The sequence below is a fragment of the Acomys minous genome, assembly GCF_964271855.1.
Source record: "Acomys minous genome assembly, chromosome: 9".
NCBI lineage: Eukaryota > Metazoa > Chordata > Mammalia > Rodentia > Muridae > Acomys > Acomys minous.
The window spans coordinates 22,859,631-22,880,243 of NC_140490.1; the positions used below are offsets into that span (position 1 = coordinate 22,859,631).

At 41.1% G+C, this 20,613-nt stretch overlaps 1 protein-coding gene across 23 annotated transcripts in view; it reads left to right on the top strand.

Moving 5' to 3' along the window:
• The first annotated feature begins 390 nt into the window (after positions 1 to 390).
• SLMAP (sarcolemma associated protein) overlaps positions 391 to 20,613 on the top strand; it is a 115,147-nt gene continuing 94,924 nt past the window's right edge. For all 23 annotated transcript variants that reach the window (XM_084793940.1, XM_084793929.1, XM_084793935.1 and 20 more), the window contains exons 1-2: positions 391 to 505; positions 741 to 2,050. In XM_084793940.1, coding sequence (XP_084650066.1) covers positions 1,853 to 2,050 — 198 coding nt within the window. In that variant the 5' untranslated portion in view covers positions 391 to 505; positions 741 to 1,852. The remainder of the gene's footprint in view (positions 506 to 740; positions 2,051 to 20,613) is intronic.

Sequence of the window (20,613 nt, forward strand, 5' to 3'; positions counted from 1 at the left end):
ATTAGAAATGGAATTCAGGGACTTGTGGAATTTGGTCAGTGGAGTGACTCAGTTGCCCACAGCTACGATGGCTGCTAATGAGTCTTTCCTTTGCTTGGATCCTCCTCAAGTGTTAAATTTTCAGTGAGACTTACAGAAAATACATTTAGTAAAAGTTGGTACTTCCTTACTCATCAGTTGAACCAGGAAGTCGCCGCAGTGTGTTTTGGAAACATTCAACCCCTCAAAAGTTTCCCTTGCCCTTACCCAAGATGGTTGTTAAGGTTGTCGGGAGGCTTGAAGCTTCTGGCCCTTAACAAAGATGGCGCCGGGAGGCACATTAAACAGGAGTCCGCCCTCTTCTGTGCCAGAGACAAACATGGCGTCCACGGCGTCGGTCACGTGACATCCCGGGACTACGGCACGGGAGACGGCGGAGGAGGGCCCTTGAAAAGGGTGCGCGTTCCCGTGGCGGTGCACCCGGTAGGTTTCAGTCAGAGTCACTATGGCGGCCAATGCTGGCAAGGTAAGCAGAGGCGGCGGCGGCGGCGGTGGAGGTGGCGGCGGCGGTAGGGGAGGCAGAACCCGGCGTGCTGTCCTGGCTTCGGGTCCCCGTAGCCGGCCTGAGGACAGGTCGCTGGAGGTCGTAGCCGGCGACCAGGGTTGGCGGGGGGCTGGCTGAAGGGGGCGAGGGCTGAGGGGAGCGGGCGGGCGGGCGCCGGTTGCCGACCGCCGTTTGTTTTGGTGTTTTCCTCCACTAGGTCGGAAAGTTTCCTGCCTCGTCCGCCACCGCCTGAAGCTTGCCGCACTGGCTGCGAGCGGAGGAGGCTGCGGCGGACCCAGCCCCGGCCTCCAGGCCTCTCCCTCCACCTCCGGGCCAGCCTCCCTCCCTCCCTCCCTCCCCCACCCACCCACCCACCCCGCCGTCCTCCGGGAGCTACCGGTCCCTGAGATGCGACCCTCGCGGGGACGGTCCTGAGGGGAGGTGGCCCGTGTGCTGAGCAGCACGCAGAAGCCGGAGCTCCACCGAACCAACTTCCCGCCGGCCCGGGCGTCCCAGCCTCGGTGGGGTTAGCGCCTCGCTGTGTCCGCACCGGCCTGCAGAGCCGGGTCCCCGCCCTGGTCGCGAGGGAGGGGAGGGGGACACCCGCCAGGTGCCCGGGACTCGCGACTCGGCGGCAGCCCGTGTCCCCCGCAGCCCTCCCAGCCTCGGCTCGGCTCACGCCTGGCCGGGGGACCCCTTGGCCACTCCCGGGCGGCCTCGGCACCGCAGGGGCGATGCAGCCCGGCCCGCTGGCCCTCTAGCCCGTCCCCGTCGGTCCCCGCACCGCTTCTCACGCCCGAGGCCGCCGAGGACTCCTCGCGGTGGCCGCCCGGAGGTCGTCTCGGCTCCGCTTCCTCGTGCCCCGAAGGACCTTCTTGGCTACATGCTGCAGTGCTGCAACGTTTCCGCGACCGAAGGGGAGAAGCGGCCGGGATCTCAAACAAAACGCAAGAATCGGTGTGTGACTCATCTGTTCGGATACCTCCCGTCCTCAAACTGTCTTCCAGGAGTTTTCTTGGCCGAAGCTGCCCAATGTTTGAGCCTTTTCTTCCTAGGGAAGATGCACTGAAAGCTGCTAGTTGGGGACTTTTTTTTGGTCAAGAAGCTTCTGTATTTGAAAGGAGGTGATGGGGCTTGCGCTGGCTTGTCTTCCTGCCCAATTGACGAGTTCTTGATGTTCACTGGTTATGCTTAGACAATGCTCAGTTTGTTTTAATTTAAAAATTTTTGGGGGGATAGGGGTGTAGGCTTGTGAAGAGCAATCCGAACCTGGAGGAGCTCCTCCTCGTTGTCCCTGGTCGAGACAAACCTCCCCGCAGCCTGTCCTCGATGCCGTCAGCCTTGGCCATCTTCACTTGCCGCCCGAACTCGCACCCGTTTCAGGAGCGTCACGTCTACCTGGACGAGCCCATCAAGATCGGCCGCTCGGTGGCACGCTGTCGACCGGCGCAGAATAATGCCACCTTTGATTGCAAAGTGCTGTCAAGGAACCATGCTCTCGTCTGGTTTGATCACAAGACGAGCAAGGTAATGCCACGACAAGTCTTTTACAATCTTCATTTTTCTTTCTCCTTGTCCTCCCTGAGAGGTGTAAAGTATGTGGGAATCTCAAGGTTTGTTCCCTGAGGAACAAACGTTTCTTCGAGGCCGTGGAATCAGCTTTTTGTGTGTCTGAATTCTAGTGGAAATTGAATCGAAGTGGCTGAATGAAAAACAAGGCAGGTATTGTCATTAAGTGTCTCAGTAGGGCGATGGCTTCTTGATAACTTGGTCATTCCCAGCGAAACCCCAAAACCCTACTAATTGTTTAGGAAAAGTAGATAGTGAAACTTGACCTCTTGCTTTCAGCCCTTTTAGAAAGGTGAATCTGCTGTTCGGTGCTTGATTAAGCAAGCAGCAGTTCCCAGAGCAATGCCGGAATCTGTGGCCACTATTACATGGAGGCTCAAGTGTTTCTGTGGTGAAATGTAGTTAACACATAGCTTATAGTTAGTTGATTTCAATTCAGGGCCTATCTGGTAGGATAACTGGAGTGTAAACTTAATGTTTTTGCAAGGTTGATGGATGTTTGCCCCTGATGAAGTAATTTGTAAAAATTAAAGGCAATTTAATTAAGCTGGAATAATTACATTTTTCGAGTTCGGTTTTCAAGTTGGGTGAATAGGAATCTATTGCTTTTGAAAGTCATTTTTTAATTTCTTTGGTAGATATAGTTACATGATGATATGCTAAAATTAGTATTAATAAATTAGCTTGTTCTTAAATTACATTCAATACTGTCATTTGTAATCTTTTTTTTTTTTTTTAAAGACAGGGACCAGCTGGCCTGGAATTCATTCTGTAGACCAGGTTGGCCTCAAACTTAGAGATTTGCTTGTCTCTGCCTCCCAAGTGCTTGGATTAAAGGTCCTCAAGCCTGACTGTGCTTTTAACTTTTTTTTTTCTTGGCACTGTACTTTGCTACTTGCTTATACTTTAAAAAAATCCTTTTAGTTTTTAAAAAATGTGTATGTATGGAGAATATTTTAAAGAGCTTATCTTTGGGTCTAAACCCAAAGTTTTGCTTGAACTATTGAGTTAATTCCAACTCAAAATAAGTTACATAAGACTAATAGGACTGTCTCCAGTTTTGTCTCCTGACTTTTTGCCCTCTCTTTCTGAGTGACACGATTAAGTTTTTTTTTTTTCAAAGAAGAATTTGCCTTCAAGAGTGGTGTTTTGAAATGAAAGAAACTTGAGCCTTTAGAGGAAGAAAGTAATACTTGTGTAGCTACTGAATTAAAGAATTACTAAATTACTTTTTTTTTTTAAAAGAAGGAAAAGATCCCTAAGTGCTGTGTGCTTGCATAATGCCTATAACCTGTTCTGTGTGTAGGAGGAGAACTAAAAAATGTGTTAACTTTTTTTTTTCTGAGTTTCACGAGATGCTCTTTAACCCATGAAACAGACCCCCTTCTTTTCTCCTTGAAAGCTAACATTAGGTGCATTCATAGATGACCTGTGGTTCCTTGTAAATGACTATAGAATTTATGGAATTCCAGCATTAGTTGACTACTGGTGTCTTAATGCAACCAGCTTTTACATTTTTACCTTTTTATGTCCTTGGGAAACAGGTCTAGCCTAATCAGATGACAGATTTGCTTACAGTACATGCTTTGCCAACTGCAGTTCTTGTTTGAAAAATAGTGCCTAGTGCAGTGGCACATACCTGTAAGCCTAGCTCTGGAAAGACAGGAAGAATGCTTCATGTTTGAGGCTAGCCTGGGCTGCTTAATGCGTTTAAGACCCAGCTGGGGCTGGGGTGGGGGGAGGGGGGAGGTTGTGGGGAAAGAGAAGCAAAAACTGCTTTGTGAATTGCTTTTGTGCTGATGAGTCTTAGGAAGACAGGATTGAGACCCTGTCTCAGAGTCAGGATAGAGTGAGGGTCAGGGGGGATTCTTTCAAGGGTAGACTCGGTTTATTTCACTTTTTTTCCTTTTTGTATTATTGGCTAAAATAGCACCTACGGCTTAAGGGTATATTTTGTGTAATTATTATTATATCACCTAATTTAGTTTAAACAATCTCCAAGTCTTCTCCCCCCCCCTTTTTTTTTGGGTTTTTCGAGACAGGGTTTCTCTGTGTAGCCTTGGATGTCCTAGACTCGCTTTTGTAGACCAGGCTGGCCTTGAACTCACAGCGATCTGCCTGTCTCTGCCTCCCGAGTGCTGGGATTAAAGGTGTGCGCCACCACGCCCGGCTCCAAGTCTTCTTTTTCTGATCAAATTATTTTAGGAATTAATTTTAAAGTATTGGCTTAGACAGATAGGTTTTTATTGAGCATGCATTCTGTGCCAGACCCTGGAAGATCAAAAAAGAAAACCAAACCAGTTTGGCCAAATACTACTTACTGCTTTGTGTATGAAATTTGTGGTTTCAAGAGCTCTCATGTGTCAGGTTCATAACTGCTCTGAGACCTAATATATCTGATTTATAATTGTGATATGAAAAAATGCAAGGCCGGGCGTTGGTGGCACACACCTTTAATCCCAGCACTCAGGGAGACAGAGGCAGGCGGATCTCTGTGAGTTCGAGGCCAGTCTGGTCTACAGAGTGAGTTCCAGGACAGCCAAGGCTACACAGAGAAAGCCTGTCTCAAAAAACCAAAAAAAAAAAAAAAAAAAAAAAAAAATCATTTCAGGAAAGTTTGTTTTTAAGCACTTCTAAGCCTTAGTTTTCTTATCTGTGGATAGTATTGCTTACTTAAAGTTTTAATTTTTGTAATGAGAAAGAAACCTTGGGCTTGTGTGCACTAAACATCTTTTCTACCACTGAGCCATGTCTGCTGCTCCCTTAATATTTTGGGATTGAGATCATTATGTAGATCACTTGGTACCCTGTGCTTGGCTTTTATTAAAGCCTCCAGGAAGAGTGAACCAACAACAGTGCTTCGTCAGTTGCCTTTGTGCTTTAGAGTCTTGGGAAGGTAAGAAGTTTGTTTTTGTTTTTAGACAGGCTCTCATGTATGGTCAAGCTGTCTTCAAACTCAGCACTGAATTCCCCTTGGCATCACATCCATTTTTATAAGTGTTGAAGATTGAGCTCAGGACTTTGTACAAGCTAAGAAAGCACTGTACCAATTGAGCTACATCCTAAGGCCAGAAATTGTTGAATACAATGGCAGATATAGAAGTAATTTTAAAAATAGAAGATAGTGAAGGTAATAACTTTGTCCCAATAGGCACTTTGCCATGGAGGTAGGAAACTGGAGTATCATGTCCTTTGGTCGACTTTGTTGGTGACCATATCTGCATTTGCAATTATGGAAGGCCTAGTGAAAGCTGGAGGAAGTAATAAACACTTGAAGCATGTGTTTTGGAATTTTGAGACATGATGTTTTCTCACTCTGTATCTACAGTACTTGCGATAGTAGCCTTTCTTCAGCTTCCTCAGGGTTAGGGTTACAAGTATCACCCAGCATCCCTGGCTACTTGAAACTTTTTGATTATTCAGCTAATAGGTGTGCATTTTAGGAAACTGGCAAAATGTAGGCTAAAGGAAGTCTAGATAACACTTTTGGGTGTTTGCTTTTGAGGTAAACTTAGTTTATCAAGCAAAAGAAAGATATAGTTATGGATGGGCTTGGGTATTATCAGGGATACATAGGTGATACTTTTTAATGTTAAATTTATGGAGAGTGCCAATTTTGCCACAGTGTACAGTTCATCTTAGGGATGTTAACAGCTGTCTTACCTGCCTTTTGTATATCATCTTTTCCTCTTTTGTGGACTGTAAACTCTTCAATTTTTATAGCAGATAGTAGATAATTCTTCAGTTGACTCAGAAATGTCATTGAGCAAGTAGTCTACCCATATGGTAATTATACAGAAGGGATTATAAGTGAGCATATTTGAATGGCCTTATTGTTAGTGAATTCCAGAGAATTTTGAATAGCAGTCACATAACAGTCAAAAATCACCATTTAAGAGACGTGATGGAGTGTTGTGTACAGTAAGGGCCTGGAGCAAAGGAAGTACAGCTTAACCTGTCCGTTATGTCCTATGTTCTTCTCTTCTAATGTTTTGCATCAATGATTCTCAACCTATAGGTTGCAACCTCTTTGGGGTAGCACATTAGATATATTTCATATTTATGTTACAATTCATAACAATAGCAAAATTACAGTCATGAAGTAGCAACAAAATAATTTCATGGTTGGGAGTCACCACAACATGAGGAACTGTATCAAAGGGTTGCAGCCGTCAGGAAGGTTGAGGACCCCTGCTTTACATACGAACTTAATCCTCACCTCTGTGGGAGGTGCTTATTTGAGGAAACCGAGGGGTAGGGAGACTTAAGAAAGGTCAGCACGCCTGAGTTGATATTGCTAATAAATGGTAGAGCCATGATTTGGGCACAGGAATTTTAGTTCTTGACGTGTCATCTGCAGGGCCAACCCCCATAAACATTGCCATCTCAAGACTGACATTTTAAAGAGGATGTGATTTTTGTTAAGTCCAAATGCTGGGTTGACAGTAGAAATGAAAATGATTAAATACCCAAAAGCAAAACAAGCAAGCAGACTGGTGTATTGGATTAACTTGTATAGTAGGATTTCTAGAACAACTGAAGATTTTAGAGAAAGTTAGGTGGATAACATAGTTTATGGATGAAAAGCGATTCAGCTACACTGAAGGACTTAGAAAAAAGGCAAAGTGGAGGTAAGAGTGAATCAAGGAAAGAAGTTGAGGTGGAAGGAATTGCTTAGGAAAGGGCACAGAAAGAAGAGTGATATTATATGTTCCAGGGACATGGCAAGGACATCATTGCAACAGAAGAAAGCAAGATTGTCTCCTTCCTTGCCGTGTCTAAACATGTCTGCTAAGGCCCTGGACACAGCCTTTGAGGGAATGGCAGATTATACAGTCATTGCTTCTTTTGTTTGTGTGTTTTAACAGATTTCTATTGTTAATAAAAGCAAAAATTTCTTTGAAAAACGTTAGTTTTTATGAGAAAGTTGTTTATCTTGTAAGTTATATTTAAAAGGTACATTAATTTAAATATGTATAGGAAGACAGATTATATTTCCAAACTACATGTTTATTTCCTTTCATGTTACTTTTTGTGATATTGGAAAACTGATGAAGTATTTAATATACTGAGGTTTTTCTTTTCTTTTTTTTTTCTTTTCAGTTTTTGAGACAGCGTTTTTCTGTGTAACTTTGGCTGTCCTGGACTCACTTTGTAGACCAGGCTGGCATTGAACTCAAATTGATCTGCCTGCCTCTGCCTCCCAAGTGCTGGGATTAAAGGTGTGCGCCACCATGCCTGACCTAATATACAGAGTTTTAAAAAAAACATAGCTTAGGCAGGAAAACTGGCCCCTGTCCCTCTCCTTGGCAGAGTGAGACAGCTGGCCTTGGTGGCATGAGTGAGGGAGGGCTAGCAGGCTGACCAACTGAGCTACATCCAGGCCCAGATCTAGGGCTTTGAGTTGATGCACCCTAACATCTACCCCGTCTGTGAACTGCTGGAATGTGTGAAGATGCAGGATCTCCATGACACAGGACAGCAGGATGTCTTGAGAGGAGTCCCAGTGAGGATCCAGTATTGATAGTGTAGCCGAAGCCAGAGGCCTCCAGCCAGACCAGTGACTCATTGTAATGAAGGTATATAGTGTGACACACCTGACACACTCCAGCTTCCACAGCAAGATTTTTGTTGTTCTTGTTCATATTTTCTTTCTTTCTTTCTTTCTTTCTTTCTTTCTTTCTTTCTTTCTTTCTTTCTTGTAATTTTGAGACAGGGTTTCTCTGTGTAGCCTTGGCTGTCCTGGACTTGCTTTGTAGACCAGGCTGGCCTCGAACTCAGAGATCACCTGCCTCTGCCTCCCTAGTGCTGGATTACAGGGGTGCACCATCGTGCCTGAGTATGCTTTGTTTTCTTTTGGAGGGAGGTTGCAAGGGCGGAGGGCAGTTAAGGAGGGAGGGGGAGATGAGTGGGATTGGGGTGTATGATGTGAAATTCACAAAGAGTCACTAAAAAGTTTAGAAAAGAAATACGGATTAGGGCCTGGAGAGAATGATGGCTCAGTGGTTAAGAGCACTCACTGGTTGCTCTTTCAAAGGACCCAGAGTTGATTCTCAGTATCCACATAGTGGCTTACAACTGTCTTTAACTCCAGACCCAGGGGATCCAGCACCCTCTTCTGTCTTGTAGTCAATGCGCACACACGATACACAGTAGTACATGAAGGCAAAGCACCTGAAGAATAGTTTGCATACTTCATCATCCTTTCCCATTTCGTTATTTGACTTTACCCCTTAAATTCTTTCTTTTCTTCTTTTTTGAGACAGGGTCTCACTGAACATAGTGAGCTACAGCTCTGGCTGTCATGGAACTCATTTTATAGACCAGGTTGGTCTTGAACTCAGAGACCCCCCGACTAATGCTGAGAATAAAGATGTGCTCTACCACACCTGGCCTTAACTTCATTTACCTTCTTAGGCTCCTGTTTGGTTTTCTTTAGTGGCATTTATGTTGGCCTAACATCTGTCCTCTAGCAGGTAGGGAGTAGAACGGCTGTCATTTGAGGGTTAAGTAGAAAGATGGTGAAGTTGTTTCTTGTTTGGGAGTTGGAGGCTTTGGAGACAAGGTCTTGCTGTGTAGCCCAGGCCAGTCAGAACTTACTATCTAGCTCAGTCTGATCTTAATCTCCCTAGGCTTGGACTATAAGTGTGCACTGCTCGATTTCACATGAGATTGGTTTTTAATAGCTACTTTATATTTAAATTCAGAAAAATATGGCTGGCTCGGCTAGAGCTCCATGATAGAATGCATGCCTAGCGTGCATGAGGCCCTGCTTCCATTCCCAGAATTTCCAAAGGAAAAGGGGCACATGGGGGTGGCATTTATTCTGAGGACTTTCTGGGATTCATGCCTCTTTCTGGGTAACATAGGTAGATAAATATTCCACACTCTTGCTCAAAAAAAAAAAATCTTGATTGTTGCTTCATAAATTATTTTTAGTGTTAAAATCTGTTACACACACACACTCTTTTATTTCTACTTTTTTCCTTCATCTCAAACTTGGTATTAGAGGGTCTATGACAGCACTCACTGTTCCTTTTTAAAACAAGTGCCTTTTCTGCTTTTTTGTCTTCCAAAATGACCTTTGCCTTTCATCCCTGAGGCTTAGTTCCAGGGGAAACTTTCTCTGACTCTCTGAAGAATGGATGGCTTCTTTTTCTCCGCTCCTATAGAATCTTGTTTGTAACTTCATTATGGGATGTAGACAACAAACTGAGTGTAATGCAAATGCTCTGCGGCCCTGCAGATGTGTGCTCTTGAGAACAAAGACCAGGCACTATATAAATGTTTGAACAGTGAAGTGTGAACAATGCTGCAGTCTGGATTTCCACAGACCCGTGGTGGGTTGAAGGGCAGAAGGTTATTCAAGTTAGTTGGACTTAATTACCAACATGTACTCTTTGTGCAAATCATCACTTTTATTGAGAATATGCAGGATAGCTAAGATACCTAAGTATTTTGGGCTTTTATATAAACTTGTGTTTGGTGATCATTAGTTTATTTATATCCATTCTTAGACAAAAGAACACTTAAATAATAAGTTTCTCTGTATAACATGTTCAGGAAGCAGGTAGAATTGCTGCAGTCTGACTTTTTTTTTAAACTATGGAATAAAAAGACGAAGTGCTAGACATTTATTTTGAACTTTTTATAGACTTAAACAATTGTAATAAAACTATGTCTTTTGCTTCTTTTTTTAAAATTTCATTTTGTTTCTTTTCTATACAGGATTTCACTATGTTTGCTTTGGCTGTTTTTTTTTTCCCCTTGAGTCAGGATCTTAGTAGTCCTGGAACTCATTATGTGGACCAGGCTGGCCTCCAGCTCATATAGGTCTGCCCGTGTCTGCCTCACAAGTGCTGGGACTGAAGGTGTGCACCACCATGCCTAAGTATGCCTTTTGGTATTGAAAGGTAATTTAAGCTTTTGTTTTCTGCATGTAACTAAAAGTTTGTCCATTACAAATTTTCAACAACTAAAGGAATTCAGTAATCATTTCTTTGAGTCAACTGATGTTTTTCTAAACTTACCTCTAATACTCCTAATGTTTTTTCTTAGATTGGGATTAGGTACATGTGCAAATGAATAAAACAGTCTTGGAAAAACTTTTTTTAATGCAATACTGGAAATGGAACCTAGCTTTTCCACTGCCATTCTAGGGAGGTGCTGTACCACTGACCCCATCTAACAAACTTTTAAAAATTGATTTTTATTTTTGACATAATTTTTTTTTATCATACAAAAAAATAGAGTTCAAAATTACTTTTTTTTTTTTTTTTTTTGGAGGCAGAGTTTCTCTGTGTAGCCTTGACTGTCCTAGACTCACTTTGTAGATCAGGCTGGCCTCGAACTCACATTGATCCTCCTGCCTTTCCCTCCCGAATGCTGGGATTAAAGGTGTGTGCCACCATGCCTGGCTCAAAATGACTTTTTAAAAATAGATGTTGTAATTGTACTTTGCTCATATCCATCATTTCTCCTGCCTACCCCTTTGGTTCCCTTCTTCCATTTTCACCATGTACATTTTTTTATAATTGAAAGAGAAGGTGTGGTGCATGCCTGTAATCCCAAAATGCCAGACTCTTGAGACAAGAAGATTGCAAATTAAGGCAATCCTGGGCTATATGTAGTTGGAGAGTGTTAAGCACCTAGTTCTGAGGAAGAGCACAGGGCCTTGATATAATCTTCAGCACATGCACACACTTGGAGACAGACAGACAGACACACACACACACATACACACAAACACATAAAAGCTAAAAAGTCAGCTCTGTAATGGCACTTGGAAGTGTGATGTTTTAGTGATTCGTATTGATTGTATCCTCTATCTAATACTTTGTGGTAGATTCTAAGTTTAAATATGGAGAAACTTTGTACATTAAAATTTCATTAATTATGCTTTCACACTTGTAGTTTTATTTGCAGTGTAACTAACTACTTGTTTTACCTGATCCAGTTGGACAAGACTTTTCAGTATGCTCAAGTCTTTCTGTACTTTTAGTTACCCAAATAATAGGAATATGCTCACATAAAAGTTTAAGTGATAGGGAAGCATATAGATAAAAAGAAACTCATCCTTCAGAAATCTGTTGACTTTTACTTTAGAAATAGCTGCTGTTAGCTTGGTGTATAATTTTTTATTGCATTTGTCCACTTTAGGTGTACAGATTAGTAAACATCTTTTTTTAACAAGTGTGTGTGTGTGTGTGTGTGTGTGTGTGTGTGTGTTGTGTGTAGGCTGGAGAACCTTCGTTGTCATCCTCAAGAATACCTTGTACCTCCCATGGGTCAGGGTCTCTCATTGGCCTGCAGCTCACCAGTTAGGTTTGACTGGGTGGTCTGTGAGCCCCAAGGAGCCTCCTGTTTTTGTGTCCACAGTACTGGATAACAAATGCATGCCACAATGCCTGTTAATTTTTGAGACCATGTGCCATATTGTCCACGCTGGTCTCAAAGTTGTAGTCTTCCCTCTCCAAAGTGGCTAAAGCCACTATTCCCAGCTTTGAATTACAGTGTAGTTTGAATTTTCTTTCTGTTTCCTTAGTGTGAGTGTCTTAATCATGATTGGATCTTTGTTTTAATAAGTCTAGTTCATGGAGATGCTGTTTTAAATTTTGAAATACTTATCAAGACCAATTCTGATACTATTGAGAAGTTGCAGTGCTAGGGTTTTAATGTGGGAATTGAGAAATGGTAGTTAAAAACATACTTTAAACTCCTGGTCTGAACCTGGGAAGTGTATAAAATTTCTGCTGATCAGTGAATTTGTGATGATTACAGGAACATGGAGGGGGTAAAACACTTAATGTTTTGAGAAGAGCAAAGTATTAGTTTAAATTACTGTTGAACTTGGTTTGGAACCCTTAAATATTCCAGGCCAACTTGTATCTCAGTGTCAATGCTTGCAAGGGCAAGGCAGAGCCCAGTAAATAGTTTTATTAAAAAAGAATTAGAATCCCAAATACCAGTAGAAGTATCTGTGTGTGAATCATTGTTTCCAGGGAGCTGAGAAAGCCATGTATTGCTTCCTCCAGCAATGGGGGCAGAAAATGTGGGAGGAATGAAGAACGCTTCACAGAGAATGCTGTTTTAAAAGCACTGTTTAAAGAGTGTAGGGTTCTGCAGGCTGGATGAAAAAGAGCAGTGGATCCTAGCCTGCAGCAGCAGGAAACACTTAAGGCAAAAGTCCTGAAAGAGAGTAATGTATGATGGAAAATGCATCTCAGAAGTTAACCTAACAGACGTCCCAGGGTGGCACAACTGGAAAGCCTTACAATCTCTGTCCCCAACAGTGCAGGGCTGGGCCAGGTGCTCAACTGTCTCAGAGATCTGATGGCAGTTTTCCTTTCTCCTAATTAGGTTAACTTCTGAGATGCATTTTCCACTTAATTAAAAGCAATTTTAATTTTTTTCATGGCTAAGGCATTGAACATCTTTTAAAAATTTATTGACCATTTGTGTTTTTTGGGAGTTGTCTGTTTGGTTCACTATTAGCCCATTGTGTTTACTGGAAGATTTGTAAATTTAGGTTTGGCAGAGTTCTCACCCATTCTGTAGACTCTTTCTTTACCCTGTTGATTTTCAGTTTTCCTCCCTTTTAATTTCATGTAATCCCATCTGTCAGACACTGGGTTTACTTCAATGGCTAATGCCACACTTTTCACAGTGTTCTTCTCTGTGACTCTGCCTTTAAGTAGTCTTTCCTGTGTTCCCTCCAGCAGCTTAAATTTTCAGGTCTTATGCTAAGGTCTCTGATCCTTCTTGGTTTGAATTTTGTGAAGGGTGAGAAATACACATCTAGCTTCAGTTTTCTAGTGGACATGTTATTTTCTTATTATCATTTGTGGGCCAGTCTGGCAGTTTTCTCCCATGTATGATTTGGGATTAAAGGTGTGCGCTACCATGCCCGGCTCCGTCTCTGAGTTTTTTTTTTTTTGTTTGTTTTTTTTTTTGAGACAGGGTTTCTCTGTGTAGCCTTGGCTGTCCTGGACTAGCATTGTAGACCAGGCTAGCCTCGAACTCACAGCTATTCGCCTGCCTCTGCCTCCGGAGAGCTGGGATTAAAGGCGAGTGCTGAGATTAAAGGCGAGTGCTGGGATTAAAGGCGTACACCATCACTGCTGAGCCCTCTCTGTTGGGGGTAGTCTGATGTATTTTGATGCTAATTAGTGCTTCCTGTCTCCGTGACCAACCTTTTGCTTAATAAAAAGCCATCCCACCCAGGGCAAAGGAGATAGGTGGGGCTAGGAGAGAGGAATTCTGGGAAGAAGAATGACACCGCCACCAGGAGAGGGAGACCTGAAATGAAGAGAAAAAGGCTGCCATGGGTTAGCTGGAGGAGAAGCACATGGCCTGTGGCGTGGATGGAGAATCCAGCCCAGATGAAAAACATGAGCAGGTATTTGGGATTATGGATGGGAGGTAGCTTGATAGAAGTTATTAGAAGTAGATGGCATGGGATTGAGACAGGGATCCCATGCCTGTTCCACTATGGGAGGCAATTTAGAGGATTGATATCTGCTGTGCCCCAGGTTAACTAAGGCTATCTTAAAATATAACAAGTGTCTGTGTCTTGAGTGATTGCTAGCTGGGCCTACAGGTAATACAGATAATTTTAAAAACAATACGTCTCTGAGTTTTTAATGTGAGCATTTACATATAAATTTCCTGGTTAGAATTTCTCTAGCTATATATTAGAGGTTCTGGTAAATTGTGCTGTTATTTTCATTTGATTCTAAGAATTTTAAAATTTCCTCCTTGATTCCTTCAATGACCCATTGTTCAGTTTCCTAGTATTTGTGTAGTTCTATGTTTTTGTTGCTGTTGTTTTCTACAAATGGGGTGTGTGGTTTGGTTGAGCATTGTTATTTACTTCATGGCCAGGGAACAAAAATGAGAAAGAGGAGCTGACTGTTGTCACATACCGTTGTCCAAGTTCATGTCTCCAAGGATCTCAGTATCTCCTAGTACATCTCACCCTACAGAAGTTCCTTTACCTCCTAATAGTGCCATCCATTGAACCACATCTTTAACACTTGCATCCAAACCATAGCACTCACTAATAGACCATGAAATAGAAATCTCATATGGGTGAGCTATTATGATATTGTTATCCTTTTATGATTTGACCTCTAGTTGTTCATGATAATCTTATAGATAGTTTCATATAGCCCAGGCTTGCTTTGGACTTACTGTGTAGCCAGAGATGACTTTGAGCTCCTGCTCTGCTTCCACCTCCTGAACTCCGGCTGTTATAGGCGTGTGCCAACACGCTGAGCCAGTACTGAAGATCAAACCCAGGCCTTTGTGCATGTAAGGAAAGCATTCTTCCAACTGAGCCACTACTCTTCTGGCCTAGCTCTGTAGTATTTATGAGTGTCTTTACTTGGCTTGCTGGCTCCATTGTTTTTAGTCACAGCATCATGACAACAAGACATGGTAAGAAAAGCTGTTCTATTTACCTTAGGTCAACTAGGAAACAGAGAGAGACAATAGAGGAAGAGGCAGTTGTTAAGATAGACCCCTTAAAAGCAGACCTCCGGTGACCTCCACTTCTTCTAGGGAGGCCCAGTTTCCCCCATCTTCTTATAAAATCTTTTAATGGATTAATCTTTTGATTCTCAAAACCGTTATGATTCTATTACTTTTCCAAAATCTTACCTAGGAAGATTGCATTCTTTAACGCATATCCTTGTTATAGTAGAGCTGTATTCTCGGCGACATAAGGCATGGTCAGAGTATATCTGGAAGCCCAGTGACTTAGTGAATGCAGTTGACTGAGGGGATGTAGATATTAAGGCTTGTGTATTTTACTTGCGGATAACTTGTTCTTTTTTTAATTGTTGCTACTTTCATGAAGCCTGTGTTGTTGATTGCCGTATGCAGGAGGAATGAATATGGTGAGAGAAAGCTGTGCAGTCTTTGTAGGTTTACAAGTTAGTTGAGATTTTGAGTTAAATACGTATTGTGCTAATGGATTGTGAGTCACAGTTGTAAAAAATATATTGGAATAAACACAGCATGAATTAGAAACTCGGTTGCCATAGATGATGTTCTCATATTTTTTTTTTTTATGTTTGGAGTTTGGAAAGGTTGGAACTTATCTTTGTACCACTATTGATAGAAAAAGTTGAATGAAAAGTGTGTGTGTGACCACTGTGTCTAAAGATGCAAATGAGAGGCTTTCTGAGAGCTGCTTAGTGTGCTTGTGAGTTTGCAGTAATACAGATTTTAGCCTAATCTTGAGCTCGTGATATTTCTTATTTGGCTTTCCTAGGTGTTGGGTTTACAGGTGTGCGGTTCTGTGTCAAGCTTGGAGCTGTCATTTTGGTGAGCTTTAGTACTCTTACTCTTTTTTTTTTCCCCTACCGGCTTTCGAGACAGGGTTTCTCTGTGTAGCCTTGGCTGTCTTGGACTCGCTTTGTAGAACAGGCTGGCCTCGAACTCACAGTGATCCACCTGCCTCTGCTGGGATTAAAAGTGTGTGCCACCACACTCGGCTGAGCTTTAGTAGTACTGTTGGTTTGCACAATGTTTATCGATTGTAAACTGTGGATGTCAAAACCCAGAATCTGCACTGTCACTTCCTTTGGACAGTGTAACTATTGCTGCTAACAGCTTACATGGAAGTGACTTTCTGAGTCTTGAAAACATTTTGAGAATGCCCTCCAAAAATTAAGGTATGATAAATTTCCTGAATTATGGCTACTTTTTTGAAGTTTATGTCAGTATTTTCAATAAATCTGTTAAATGAACTTCTTATTATTACCAGAAAACTATAAACATTTCTTAAGCCTTTTGGCATAGCATTTAAATTGGCTCAGATTATGCCCTCAGATTATAGTTTTATTGTATAGCAGTGCTCTTACTTTATATTCTTTACTGAATTTACAGTTGAAATTGACTAATGCAACATCATATAATATAAAATTTTGCTTTACATATTAGATCAAATAAAATTTACAAAAGTATTTCTTTCTTTTTTTTTTTTTTTTTTTGGTTTTCGAGACAGGGTTTCTCTGTGTAGCCTTGACTGTCCTGGACTCACTTTGTAGTCCAGGCTGGCCTCGAACTCACAGCGATCCACCTGCCTCTGCCTCCTGAGTGCTGGGATTAAAGGCTTGCGCCACCACGCCCAGCTACAAAAGTATTCTGATGTGAGAAACACAAAGGATATTTTGTGGTTTGACTTTTTTTGCTGTATTCAAAGTAGTTCTGCGACTTGAGCTCCTTCTTTAACTGCATTGCCTGCAGGTCTCTCGTTTAAAAAGAAGAGTGATGTAAACAGTGATGTTACAGTTACTCAGCAAGAGAGAGCACTTGACTTTAAAAGAGCAAAAACTTGTTATAATTATGCTGATCAAGTATTTAAAAAGCATCATTCTCAGCGATACTTACATGTGTTTTGATTATATTGATTTCTTTATATTTTTTGTATGTGTTAAATCTCCAGCATAAAAATGTCATTTTCTTCACTGTGAAAATTAAGTAGATGAGCTGAATCAGTTGGTGAGAAATCGTCCTTACCTTGTTTTAGCATTTGCTTCTGTGCTGCTTTTGTTTTATTTGGCTTGAACTTCTTAAGTTGGAAGGGTGTCTTGTTGATACATTTGTACATACATATATATAGGTATAGATATTAAGTTTAGTTAATATTGAATAGATCATAACAGGTTATTGGTCAAAGTTTAGTTAATACTGAATAGGTTTTTAGGGTTAGATTTTTCGTTTCTTCCTTAGATTTCTTACATAATTATTTTATCTGTTCTGTTTTTCTTAGGCCATATTTTTTGTTTTCTGTATTGTGTATTCCTTAAGTTGACTATGATGGAAATGTCATGCATTGAACACAGGCAACTGATATATACCCAGCCTGGCTCCAGTGAATTCTGAGTGGATATTTTATAGGTATTTAAAGAGCTAATTCCTTAGAATTGTGCAGATATATTCATTCATACATACATACATACATACATACATACATACATACATATGTTAAAATATTGGCGGTTAAATAACAGAGGGCTAGAATGCGTGTCAGTGTGAGAGTATTTGCTGAGCTTCTGACTCTGGATCTGAACTGTAGTATACTCTTATTGGTTTTTGAGGGATTTTTTTTTTCTTCCTTGGATTTTCAAGTTTCAGACTTGAGAATACTGCTTTTTTTCATCTATTAGGATTCCATTTTTAATTTCTTAAATATCCATATGTGATTATTTTAATAATTTTAAAGTGCAATACTTTAAAATTGAGCTCTTCCTTTGAGCTCATCACAGTTCTGAGTAAATAAAAGTCTTTGCCCAGCGGACTTGACATTCTGGTGTGCAGTGTGCCACCGCCTATCTTTCATCCCCTTGGAGTGCTTTGGATTCATTGCAAGAAAATGTAACACATTTTCATCTGTCTTGAGCTTATAGTGTGCAAAAGCCATACTTTTGGTAAAATTTCAGTTTTGCATTTGATGAACTCTGTTCATCTCTCCTCTGACGTTATATAGATCATATATGTACTTTCTATGTCTCTTTACTTTCTCATATTTAACTCATGTAATCCTTCATGTACATTAGATTTAGAAGTCATGAGGGAACCTTTTATGTGGATTATTTAGTGAGTTAGTTTAGTTTAGCTTTGGGATATCTTGTGTGTGGTAGGACAGGGGAGGAAAGAGGTCTGGGATCCAACTCAGGGTCACAGGCATACTACTGTACAACACCCGTGGTGTGCATTCTTAATGGAACTTTTAAACCTCTTCTGTGCATAACACTGTTCTTTCCTGGCTGTTAATTTTTTTTTGACAGTTTTGACATCTCTATCTTTGTCTCTATTGTCTACAGTTACCACAATGTCTTCATTTTTATCCCTTGATTTTTAATATTCTCAGTTTTCTCAAAAGTCATACAATTACAGTTTTAACTACTTTTGAGTATTTTATTTTAAACTTTATATCTCCATGTATTTCTTAACTGTATTTTTAGTTTATTTTTAATTTTCTAGAGTGTACAATGTAGTGCTTGGTATATTTACAAAGGTGCATCATTATAACATTTTCCAGTTCCAGGACAGTTTTGTCACTCCACCTCCACAGAGAATATGAATGTCTTGGCAGTCACTACCCATCCCTTCTTTCTGCCTGACTCTGGCAGCCACTAGTCTTTCTTTGTCTGTAATTGCCTATCTGGATATTTGTTTAAATGGAATTATGCAATACATCATTTGCATCTACTTTTCATTTAGCATGGTGTTTTGAGGGCATCTCCAAGTTGTAGCATTTACCAGTACCTTGTTTGTTTTATAACAGATACCCTTTGTATAACCATATGATATTTTATATATCCAGTAATCCATTCATGGACATGTAAATTGTTTTGATTTTCTTTGTTTGGCTATTATGGATTTGCATACAAATTTTTATGCTACATATGTTCTACTTTATTTGTGTATATACTTGAAAGTAAAATTGCTATGTCATATATAACTATGTACATCATTTTGAGAAACTGTGGGTGTACCATTTTATACTTCATCAGTGTATGAGAGTTTTTAAGTGTATCTCCTAATCGGAATCTTTTTAAATTGTAATTGCCTAGAGAGTATGAGGTGATAGCTCAGATTTTTTTTCTTTTTTTTCTTTTTTTCTTTTTTTGGTTTTTCGAAACGGTCTCTCTGTGTAGCTTTGGCTGTCCTAGACTCACTTTGTAGACCAGGCTGGCCTTGAACTCACAGCGATCCGCCTGCCTCTGCCTCCCAAGTGCTGGGATTAAAGGCGTGCGCCACCACTGCCCGGCTGATAGCTCAGATTTTAATTTGTAGTTCTCTATTGAGTAGTAATGTTGATATTTTTTCATATCATTGGTGACTTAAGTATATTTTGTTTTCATTTTGTGATATAGGATCCTGCTCAGGCTGCCTTCTACCTCACCATCCTGCTTTATCCTTCTACAGTTGGGTGTGTACTACTACCATACCCATCTTGTATATCCGTATGTTGAAGTAATACCTAGTGAGATCCATTTTGGGGTTCAGTTTTTTGTAGACAGGGTCTCACTATGTAGACTAGGCTGGCACCAAACTCACAGAGATCTGTCTGCCCCTGCCTCCCAAGTATTGGAATTAAATGTGTGTGTCACAACACCTGGCCAAGAGTTTTGTTTTTGAGATTATAATATAATTATATATATAATTAAATATTTTCTCCCTTTTTCTCCCTCTAAGCCCTCCCATAGACCCCTTTCATCTCTCTTTCAAATTAATGACATTTTTCACTACTCACTATTATGTGCATGTATATATTTGTATATACATACTGCCTGCTTGCCTGCCTTCTACCCCCCTTTCTTTTTTCTTCCTCTCCTTTCCTTGTTCCTTGCCCTTTCCTCCTCCCTCTGTCTCTCCTACACACTCTCTCTCTTCTTCCTTTCTTGTTTTTTGTGACAGGGTTTTAGTGTGTATATGGGTCCCAGGTTTGCCTGGACTTAAGATTCTCTTCTTCTCTATTCATACACACACACACACACATGCACACGCACACACACGCGTGCGTGCACACATACATATATACATATTCATATGCATATATATATAATTCATATACATATATAAGATTTATTTATGTATGTACTTATTTATTATGAATACAGTGCTTTGCCTGTATATACACCTGCAACCCAGAAGAGGACATTAGAGCACATTATAGATGGTTGTGAGCCACCATGTGGTTGCTGGGAACTGCACTCAGGACCTCTGGAAGAGCAGTCAGTGCTCCTAACTGCTGAGCCATCTTTCCAGCCCCCTCTTGTTCATTTTTAGTGCTGGGATTACAGTATGAGCTGTAACTGACTTTCAAAAAAAGGTAGTTTCAAATGTCAGGTGATTATTGTATATTAGTCGAGAAATGTAGAATTAAAATAATAGAACAGCGACTAAGAACATGGATTGTGGAGCCCAGTTATTATAGATGGCTGTGAATCCTGCCTCTGTCACTTTCCATCATCTTGGGCAAGTCATTGCTGTTTCAGAGCCTTTACTTCCTCTGTTATAGGATCCTTGTAAGGCATTTAGAATATTTATTGTGTTGTAAAATAACATACCTTGGGACAAATGTACTTATTAGTTACTTTTCCTGTCACAGTGATGAAATCCCTGACAAAGGCAGCTCCAATGAGGGAAGGATTTATTGTGGCTCATGGTTGAGAGGGTGGAGTTCATGCAGCAGCGCGTGGTTGGGATTCCTTATGTCTTGTACACCAAGACGCCAAGGAGACACATGCCAGCACTCTTTTCACGCGCCTCACTCCCTTTTTGTTCATTGCGGCTTCTCCAGCTCACGGATGGTGCGTCCCTCCTCATGCTGAGTCTTCCTCCGTTAGTCTTCCCTGGGACCCAGGCGTACCTCACTCTTCTCTAAGATGTTTTTTAATACAGTCAAGTTGGCAAAAATCAACACCAGTATGTAAAAACTCAAATACAAGTAGTTGTACTGTGAAGTGCTGAGAATAGTTTGGCTTCAGTAGTCTTCATATGAG